Source organism: Strongylocentrotus purpuratus, unplaced genomic scaffold (assembly GCF_000002235.5).
Source record: "Strongylocentrotus purpuratus isolate Spur 01 unplaced genomic scaffold, Spur_5.0 spur5_scaffold_1, whole genome shotgun sequence".
NCBI classification, from domain to species: Eukaryota; Metazoa; Echinodermata; class Echinoidea; order Camarodonta; family Strongylocentrotidae; genus Strongylocentrotus; species Strongylocentrotus purpuratus.
This window is the reverse complement of record NW_022145594.1, coordinates 28,762,285-28,773,527: the sequence shown is the minus strand read 5'-3', so window position 1 is coordinate 28,773,527 and position 11,243 is coordinate 28,762,285. Positions and strand designations below refer to the sequence as shown.

The 11,243-nt window shown below is 36.0% G+C and overlaps 2 protein-coding genes across 2 annotated transcripts in view; one reads left to right on the top strand and one right to left on the bottom strand.

Moving 5' to 3' along the window:
* On the top strand, positions 1-1,602 carry LOC105444932 (tripartite motif-containing protein 3-like). Its single transcript, XM_011679823.2, has one exon. It carries the CDS (start codon positions 1-3, stop codon positions 1,600-1,602), a length of 1,602 nt encoding a protein of 533 aa, XP_011678125.2.
* An 8,805-nt stretch (positions 1,603-10,407) lies between these two features.
* Positions 10,408-11,243, bottom strand: part of LOC765108 (SID1 transmembrane family member 1-like) — a 36,637-nt gene continuing 35,801 nt past the window's right edge. Inside the window, exon 23 of the mRNA XM_030978671.1 lies at positions 10,408-11,133. Coding sequence (XP_030834531.1) covers positions 11,071-11,133 — 63 coding nt within the window. The 3' untranslated portion in view covers positions 10,408-11,070. The remainder of the gene's footprint in view (positions 11,134-11,243) is intronic.

Genomic DNA, 11,243 nt, shown 5'->3' with positions numbered 1-11,243 from the left:
ATGGCTAGCAAGGTGGAAGGGGAGAAGCTTCAAGGTCTGGTGTGTCCCTTGTGTCTTGACGTCTTCGAGAACGCTACCATCCTTGGCTGTGGCCACACCTTCTGCAGGGAGTGCCTGGAAGCATACGACGAGCAACATCATGATCTTGATCACCTAGTCTGTCCCGTCTGCAGGGGTGTGACCGGTCTCGGTCAGGATCGGGTGGCAGGACTAATTCCAAACTTTTCAGTCAAGGGACTCGTGGAGAAAATCAACTTAGAGGTTGCTGGTCGAAGACCAGTGTATTGTTCATTGCACAGTGTAGTCTACAAGGACATCTTTTGTGAAGATTGCGCGGAATTCATCTGCCTTACTTGTTACCTCAACGGCCACAAAGATCATGTTATCAAAAAGAAAGAAGAGTTGGAAAGGGACCTGAAGGAAAGGCGAAACACTCTTATTCGAAGGAAGGCAAGACGATTCCTACTTGAAAGGTCTTTGAGTAATGCTGATGATCTCAGACAGGATACGAACCAACACCTTGGGAATTTGGAGAAGGAAATTAGGGATGCCTTTGTTAAAAAGTTAATGATTCTCCAGGAAGATGAAGGAATGTTACTGAAAATGGTGAACGAAATACGAAAGAATTCGGACGAGATAGTTGAAAAGAGTGCATTGTTTTGTCAAGCGGATGAGAAGCTTCTTGCCCTAGGTCACATCGAACTTGAAATGAATGCATCGGCGAATGAAAGGCAACATGACCAGACTGCTTCATCTGTAAGAGGTAAGAATGCAGAGGGGCTGCAAACAAGTACTCCAACGGTCAATTCAATGACGATTGTAGGAGAAATTCCGTTACCCAAAGGTTTGGCAGGCATGTCAGCACTGTCCAAGGATGCAGTGGTTGTTGGGTATGGCTGGAACGGCAAGGGTTCCGATTGCTTCTCCCTATCAGGAAACCAGATTACTCATCTGAAGAGCGAGGTGGGTAACGTATATGACATCGCAATGCTTGCGGACGGAAGAACGGTCGCTTCCCATGATGTAGATGTATGCCTTGTGTTTGATCGGAAAGGCAAGCGGATCGGAGGCATGAAGTACATCTGCAACAAGGCAGGCATGTGCCCGATGATATGTAGCGACCTAGAGGACAACATCTACGCAGTGGGTCGATCGTCCGAGATCAACATCTTCCACGGCAGCAAGTCCAATCCCAAGAGAGTAGTCCACACCGGTAACATCAAACCCTCGCAGATATGTGTCACCAAGACAGGCATCATGGTGACCTGTACCTGTATCATGACCCCAAGCACAGTCACTGTCTTTGACAGAGACGGTCACGTCGGTAGCTCCATCACAGCCAGTGATGATTCAGAATATCTTCTAGCTGCAGTAGATGGTGATGACAGTGTGTTGGTAGCCAGGGTGAGGGTGGGGTCCGACACCATAGGGTTGACCAGGTACACCCTTGACGGAACACGCCTCCTTGAGGATGTGGCCTTCGTGCCCCTCAAACTCCATAGCCCATGTCAGTCATTTTGGTCTTACATGGTGAGTCTCACCCCCAACATGCTGGCCTTTAAAAGCAAAAGGCGTTTGTATTTCATAGAGCTTGCTGCCTGAACTGCAACTCTCAACCCCGGTGTAGAAAACGGGTACCCAGTATATAGGAGGCAGTTCCTAGAACTTTAAGGAAGCATTCCGGGTTGTGGCAGACGTCTGTTTGTCGAAGAGCTAGGTGGCTGAAATCATGTTTAATGTCGCACACATTTCCCCGTAGGTTAAAGATATTTTTGGACTTTTGCTCCTTCTCTAATCTTCATGTTTTCACTCGTTCGATTACGTGTCTACAGAGGACAATAATGACACCGTATCGAGTTAAAAGTAATAACTGATACACATTTTTTAGCAGTGGTTAAATATATCACCACACTTACTGCAAACATGGCGAATGATACCAAATAGGGTCATCTATTCCCAACATCGTTGCAAATATCGTGAACTGCATGTTATAATATTTATTCAAGCCATGATCTTTCGGACAATGAAATCATGAGTTCAGCCTGTCTAGGCAGGATGTCCAGGCAATTCTGTCTTTAACTTGCACAACGCATTATTCTAGTTCTAAAATGAAATAACATGAATTTAAACGTGGTAATATTGCAAATGGAAAGCAAATATTATTGGTGCGGCCGTGCGGGACCATTTAAAAAAAAATATATTTGTTTAATATAAATATTAAACATGTATGAAATGCAATACAGGGTAAGATTATGCATTCGCTTTAAAAAAAAAAACAAAATTGCAAAAAAATAAAAATAGAAACGTAAAGCAGATGATGTAGGAAAGTAGAAGTTGTAGGAAAGAATTAAAGTGTATGTATAAAAAGTGATGTAATGCTACCTCCTTTAAAGTGGCAAGTGAAAGTCTGTGGACGTTAAGATCAGACTTGAATATTCGTGTGTGATCAAAATTGTACTATACCCCATTCACAGTGGTTTTGAAATTTGTAGCGGCGTTGTAGCGGAGCGGCGACACCGCCATGACACCGCTACAAATGCATTCACAGTAGAAAAGTTATCCCGCTGCAGCAGCGGGATAAATATCATGTACCCATTCACGCTGCAGCGGGTGATTTTTATTACCTCCGTAACAAACACGTGTATGCATGGCTCATGACCCGCGAGCGACCCCGATATGACCGGAAATACTTCAGCGCGGGTTTGCTTTTTGTATCCTCGATCATATTACTTTTTAAAAAACTAGCATTTTTATTGCTTCCAGTCAGAATATTTTAATTTTTTGAAGTGTGAAATATTTTTATTTGGATAATTATAATATCTACATAATAATAAAATCAATTTGAATCCACTGGTTACTTTATTTCTATTTCACTTTATGTTCCCCATTGCTGGAGAAAAGAGGTCAGTGATAGGTAAGTAAACAAATCACACGTGTTTGTCGCGGTGTTATAGCGGAGAGCCTTCACACTGAGTAAACACCGCGACAGCAGCGGGACTGTCCCGCTGCTGTAGCTAGGCGAACCTAGCGATAGTTTGTCGCGGCGTTATCGCGAGGCGATGTTATCCCGCGATAGTTTATAACGGGTCCGAGCCTTCACACTGAAGACAACACCGCGACAGCAGCGGGACAGTCCCGCTGCTGTCGCGGTGTTTGAGGCCACTGTGAATGGGGTAATAATACATATTTTACAAAGTGCCAATTTTCTCGCTTCGTCCTATGCAACCAGGGGGGTGTTTCATAAAGCTGTTCGTAAAGTTACGCATGACTTTACGAACGACTTGTATATGAAAAGCCAAATGGGATGATCAATAATTATTGATTATTATTTATTAAGTTGAACTGTGCAGATGTAGATTAATATTTGTATTATAACAATCATTTTTAATGCAAAGTATATTTTTTGCCATAATTTAATTGAGGTTATTGGAAATATCAGAAAAAGCTTTGGGCATCCTATCTGGCACTTCATATACAAGCCGTTCGTACAGTCATGCGTAACTTTACGAACTCTTTCTGAAACACCCCACATATATTTGTCGATGTCATCGCTAGTAATATGTTTTTATAATGAAAAATTGCAAAATCTTCTACTTCATCAAAGGGGGGGGGGGCATTATATACCTCCCCTGTCTCGGTCACAAAGGTTTCTATGCCCCCCCCCGTCCCCTTTGGAATGAAATTAATATAATTAAACACAATTGTTATTCATGGGGGTGTTTCACAAAGATCCTAATTTGAGCTTATCTCTAAGTTGGACTTAACAATTATTGAAAGCCGTTAGCATCTTTGAAAATATTTTATACAAGTTATTTTAAAAGGTATAAAATGTTGTGGATGTGGAGTTTATGAAAAGTTTAAAATACTTGAATTTTTGCTTTTGAATATATCTCATTTTAAGGCTACAAATGACTCTCCATAAGTAATTTATAAGTCCAACTTAGAGTTAAGTTTGACTTAAAATCTTTGTGAAACACTTCCCTGGTCATGCTTGTAAAATCACCAAGGACCATTCGTACAACAACACGTCTAAAATATCAGTACCATAAGAAAGTGCATTTATCTCTGTACCGCACAAATATTTAATCATGTGTCGTGTCAATATGTTATGTGTTATTGTAAAATATACAGTCACATGTCACCTCTTATAGAGTAAGTCTTATATTTACAACAAAAAGTGTATTAATTTTTATCATATTTAGCAACTAAAAACATGTTTCATGTAATACTGTATAGACACTTTGAAAGTGTGAATATGAATTTTGAAAGTGTGAAAGTACAGGTCATGATATTCATAATTATAATCTGTTTATACTTCTTTCACAAAAAATAAAATTTATTGAAACGTTTCGGATTTTAATCGTCGTCCATAACTATTGGACAAGATTCATCAATAAATTACACTTTTATTGCTAAAGCAAAATGAATTCATTAGAAACAAAATTTGCTAAATTATTCACAAGGTTTTCTTTTATATATATGTATATATATGTCTACTAATGCCTACTAGGTTACAGTATTCGCACTATTATACTGCATATCCCAATATTGTACCAACAGCTAAAAGATAGTGTACTCTGTACAATAGTGGCTGATTGGCTCAATGTTACCCTACTAAAATTAAAATATGTGGTTATATAAGTTATTGTTTACACCTTTTCATGAAGTGGTTGTGACAATATGGTTTACTCTTGATATAAAGAGGTTATAGATAGTCAGAATGTTATTGATCAAGCTATTAAACAAGTAATAGAGATTGATCAATTAAGTTATAAGTTATAAACGTTCGAATTAAAGCATGAAAAGAAGTAAGAAAACATTATTCAAACTAAATTGTAGGGGCTACAGTGTGTACAATCATTCGCTAATACCTCATAATAATTACCTCGTGAAATGGTTTTTGTCTTGTGTTTTTTTTCTCTCTTATTTTTATTTTACTTTTGTTTGTTTTTTGGTTTGGTAGCTACGTTATTCATTACTTGAAAAGCCCTACCTCAGTGAAACCATGGACATACTAATGACTGGCCCAATTAAGGCTTCTGATCTTTCCTCGTATACTGAAATAATATAATTGTCTTAATTGTCTCATACTTCTCCAATCACTGATCCTATTTGTATTTATTTTACATGAGAACATCTTTTTCTTTTGATAATTTCAATCAATTTTCCGCTGTCACATCTTTGCATTTCGTTCAGTACTCATACTTCTGCAATCACTTATGCTACTTGTATTAAATAGCAGCTTCTGTTTATTTTGAAAATTTCAATATTAAAATCTTTCGCTGTAATATCTACGCATTTTGGAGATGTAAGTCATTTTCTATTTACTTTGTGACTAGTTACATTTTTATGAGCGATGTGGTATTGAAATAAATGAGTGAATAATAATAGAATATTGAAATGACTGAACAATTTATGGACTTCATTGGTATATAGATTTCTAGAAAAGTATTCTAACCGAACAGCAAGGGAAATGTTAAAAAAATAGTATTTCCATGGTTCTTTAAAGATGTTTTTTCCCTTTTGCAGATCTAAAATCCTGAAGTTCCATGAATCTAGTAATATAGAGAAGAGGTCAATTGTTAGGAACCTCCCACCAAATGGAGAAAAAAGAAAGAAAAAGGGGAATGGGTTTTAACGAATACATTTTGATTGTTCAATCCTAGATATTTATTTCAAGAATGGAAAAATATTCTTGCGTAATTGAAAATTAATACGACCGTTATGTCTTTTAATATGAAAACAATATGAAAACAGTGCTATAAATAATTATTTCTTATAAAGAAGTTTAAGAAACTATGACTGTAATATTTTAGACATGATATCTGTAAAGGAATATTTTAAACACTTACCAAATTCCATGGAGTTTGCACAAGTCTGCAAACCGGACTATAAACTACCTTTACAAAATGTAATTGTTTGATAATAATTAAAATGTCAAAATTATAACTTTTGGGGTATTCTCAGCTTATACTAGGCTTTGAATAAGGGGGTTCTTTTTGTACAAGTGTTAATAATACTTAAAAGTTGTGTGTTGTACTGACACTACTACATATCAGAGCCATCTTATACACAGAGTTTGGCCAACTTGGTTTCACTAGGTCACAACATGGCGTATATTCTTTTGTTTGTGCTTGCCCAACAAAGCAGTAGTCGCCATATCGTGTCCAACCCGAACAGGGTTGGCCATGGCCAAACTATGTGTATAGATGGCTCTGCTACATTACGTACGGTATACTGCCATCTGTCGTTCATGATGTTCCCTCCTCCTTTATACGCTATATCCTCCTCGAAGCCTCTCCCTTTGGGCTCTTTTTCTGACTCCTCTCGACCCCATTCTGATTGTCATCCCTATGTCAGCAACCCCAGAATGGCAACCGCCAACACCACGGGGACATCTTTCTCAATCGGGTTTGCCCTCCATTAACAAGTCAAGAAGCCAATTAAAAACCGTTTTATAAGAGCCTTGCCAGTGTCGCCCCTCTCCGAGACTTGTCCCTGAAGATTTATTTGACACGGTTGGTGATATTTCCATCATAACTGGAACACATCCCGAGATGCGCAAGCAATTTTGTTTGCGATGAATAAGGTTAAGTACCTGTCCGTTTTATGAATGTTTTGTTGGTCATATAAATAGGTATGGCTATACATATACTATTTTACATGTATGAGTGTGTACCCGAAACCTTCATTCGTGCTCCTGAAGATGGTATGGATTGATGGGTCCTCGTCTCATCTGTCTTAAATTTTTCATACTGTTAGTTCCATTCAGTCGCTTTTTCTCTCTGTCTCTCTATTTATCTCTCTCTCTCTCTCTCTGTGTCTCTCTCCCCCATTAAAGTCTATCACTCTCTGTCCCTCTCTCTCTCCCATTAATTCTGTCTATCTCTTTCTCTCCCATTCGGTCTCTCTCTCTCTCTGTCTTCCATTCTCTCTCTCTCTCTCTCTCTCTCGCCCTCTCTCTCTCTCTCTCAGTCTCAACTTGTTTAGTCTTCATATTTTCTTTCAGTAACTCTCCCTCTTTCAGTCTCTCCCTTTTTTGGGGTGGTTTCTTTCTCATTCGTAGTCTCTTCTTTCCCATTATAGTCGTTATCTCTCTAATATGACGTATCATCACTTCGTTCTTGTTAACCTTTTTACTAAAAATAGAATAAGGATTGTTTTGAAGGGAAAAATCAGGTTAAAGATGCATTTTGGGGTCAAAAGCTTCTTTGAGAAGGGGGCGTTAGGGAAGAATTAAGGTATTAGATTGATGTCTTCCCCGCCCCTATCCTCTGGCTCCGTCTCTTCCCTATATTAGCTCCCTTATGTATTACGAAATTCCATGGAAGAAGAAAAAGTGGTCTTGTACGGTTATTTTCTCATCTGTTTGTTCATCTACTCTAGAATGAGTTGTTTAGTTTATGTAGGGTCAGTAAACTACATTACGTGATTACATAAACGGTCACATTGATAAAATAAAAGCACATCTTCATTTGTAACATTTTTTTCCCTCTGTACATTTTATTCAAAACTAGGAACAAAATACACGTAATGGCACAGCTGAACTTAGGACAAAACCAATGATTAGGAGAGTCTCGCCAACCCCGTTCGAGTGGGGTACTGCTTTGTTTGGGCAAGCACAAAACAAAAGAATATATGCCGTGATTGTGACCAAGTGTAACCACGTTGGCCAAACTCTGTGTATAGATGGCTCTGATTTGGGACATGGAACATGGCACAAATGCAGCAGAAAAAAATACATGTCCAGTAGATCCGTGAGTGTGGGAAGAGAGTTTAGGCCTTAAAGACTGTCAACACTACTGGGCCAGAAGGGATTAGACCACACAGCGAGGTCACTGACAGGTGGCTATCTCATCAACTCAGCTCTCAACTAACTAAAAAGAGGATCACGGGGGACCAACATGGACCGATTGGGGAAGTTTTCTATATAGAGGAAGCAAGAAGCTACAAGTAGGACAGTGGGGCTTTAAACATTTGTAATGCTTACACATCATACAACCTTCTACAGAGAATTACAGTAAACATATTCATGTTCCCAGCTTATCACCACGTAAATCTAAAAGTATTTCCTACACCATGATAAATCACTACACTTGTACCCCATTGTTACATACATTTACATTACTGTAAACTATATGTAATGGTCAATTCCTAGCATTACAGGACGACATTTTAAGAGAATTTTTTAATTTAGAGAGAAGAATATCATGAACATTTTTTTAAAGGAAAATACATGTTATCATATGTAAACTGATATGAAGTATTTTTTTACAAAAGTTACGTTTCCTATCAAGCATTAATGAAATGTATATTGAAAACATTGTATTTTAAATAGCTTTCTGATGGAATGATTAAACTTTCCTTTTACGAAATCATGAAACCGTCAAAGTATATCAAATTCAATATTTCTTAAAATTGATGAAGGGTTAATAGGAAACTCAAAAGCTGTGAAAGTACGTCATATTAGTTTTTAATATTGTATTGTTGATGTGTAGATTCTCATCAAAATGTATGTGATATTATTTATCAAAAATAGAAAATTCTCTACAAATGTTCCGTAACGCTTGGAATTGACCTGTTAGTCCCATATAATTTGTTTTTATACAATTATTGAAAAAACAAAATGTAACCGTTACATTACAATAATTGATACAATTGATACTTAATGATCCAATACATATGTAAAGATATAGAGTACTGAAGTTATAGAAGAATCACAGGTACGAACTGCACTAAATATATACACATATTCCTATAATATGATATTAAAAAAAATATCATTTAACAAAATTTTATACAGTTAATCTAATCATAAAGGTAAAAAATCTAATCATAAAGGTAAAAAATCTAATCATAAAGGTAAGAAATCTAATCATAAAGGTAAAAAATCTAATCATAAAGGTAAGAAATCTAATCATAAAGGTAAGAAATCTAATCATAAAGGTAAAAAATCTAATCATAAAGGTAAAAAATCTAATCATAAAGGTAAGAAATCTAATCATATTTAAGGTAAAAAATCTAATCATAAAGGTAAGAAATCTAATCATAAAGGTAAGAAATCTAATCATAAAGGTAAAAAATCTAATCATAAAGGTAAAAAATCTAATCATAAAGGTAAGAAATCTAATCATAAAGGTAAAAAATCTAATCATAAAGGTAAAAAATCTAATCATAAAGGTAAGAAATCTAATCATAAAATGTAACCGTTACATTACAATTGATACAATTGATACTTATTGATCCGATATATATGTAAAGATATAGAGTACTGAAGTTATAGAAGAATCACAAGTACGAACTGCACTAAATATATACACATATCCCTATCATATGATATTTAAAAAATATCATTGAGAAAGATTTTATACAGGTAATCTAATCATAAATGTAAAAAATATAATCATAAAAGTAAGAAATCTAATCATAAAGGTAAAAAATCTAATCATAAAGGTAAAAAATCTAATCATAAAGGTAAAAAATCTAATCATAAAAGTAAGAAATCTAATCATAAAGGTAAACAAATCTAATCATAAAGGTAAGAAATTTAATCATAAAGGTAAAAAATCTAATCATAAAGGTAAAAAATCTAATCATAAAGGTAAGAAATCTAATCATAAAATGTAACCGTTACATTACAATTGATACAATTGATACTTATTGATCCAATACATATGTAAAGATATAGAGTACTGAAGTTATAGAAGAATCACAAGTACGAACTGCACTAAATATATACACATATCCCTATAATATGATATTTTAAAAAAAATCATTGAGAAAGATTTTATACAGGTAAAACTTATCCTAAAGGTTTAAAAACATAATTGTATATAGATCTGCTAATTCCTTAAAGCGATACAGGATTGATTTCACTATTAATAGCGGCACATTAGTATTATTTTGAGAACCATTGAGCTCTAAGCTCCTATAAAGGACTTCAGAAGTTATGGAAGAATCACAAGTACTAACTGCACTAATATTCACATATCCCTATGAAATAATATTTAAAAAAAAATCATTGAGAAAGATTTTATACAGGTAATCTAATCATAAAGGTAAGAAAAGTAATTGTAAATAGATCTGCTATTTCCTCAAACCAATAAATGATTGATGTTACTGTCATAGGCACATTAGTACTATTTTGAGAACCATTGAGCTCAAGTTCCTATAAATGTATATTTCACATCAATAACTTTTATAATGATATAGTCAATATACAGTGTATTTCCAGTGCATGAGAAACATCCTAAATTATATTTGAAAGGAATAGGCAGAACATTTTCACCGACTAGTTTCTCGCTTGTCGAGTATTGTTGATTCCCGAGAGATCTAAAATCTAAACTTCTAAAACTTTTGAATCAGGAGAATGTACAGTGTATTGGTTTTCCTAATAAACGTTTTCATCCTTTTATTTTCATTCACTCCCATTGTGAAAACAGCATTTCAGAGGATCTAAAGTGTTCTTAGTTTAGCTGGGGCCAAAAGTTCCTCATCCTAATGACAAGCATTTCAGACTCTAAATATTCTGAAATGCTTGTCATTTTATAGTGTTCTTCTACTAATTAGGACTGCATCACAGGTACCTAACATTGGGCGTAGCTCTGATAGGTGAAACATGATGGCTTCGACCCTCTTACAAAGCATCCCGGATGGTTAAAAGGGTTTTTAGACCAATGCGAACTCCATCAATGTTATCCACCAGCACGATGAGCACATAATATTATCTGGAGTTCGAGGACTTAGACTTTCTTGCATTGGATCTTGTATGGCTGTAAGTGTTTTCATACCAATCTATAACTGCGTCACTGCCATCCATCTGCGGGCACGGCTCTGGTACCTGGAGCAAGGTGACTTGGATCCTTTTGTGAATGGTCCCAAAATTAATGTTCAAAGTAATCGTATACCCATCTGAACCCAATCAGAACTGCATCACTTTATCTATTTTGTAAATGAGGCTCTGGAAGCTATAAAGCTGGAGATAGATGGCTCAGGTCCTATTTATTAACCGTCTCAAAAGACTCTATCATATGAGGACTGCGTCTTTAGGCGTGGGTCTGGTAGCTGGAATTAGAAGACCGGGATATCTTTTTGAGGGGTCTGGTCCAGGTCATCATCGAGGAGAAGTAAATACTGTGAGAGAGAGAGAATGAAAGAGAAGGTTAAGAAAAACAATATGTTACTTGGTCGAAATGAAGAACAGAATGTGAGTAATTGGTGTGCCAAGTGTTTAGACAATAAAT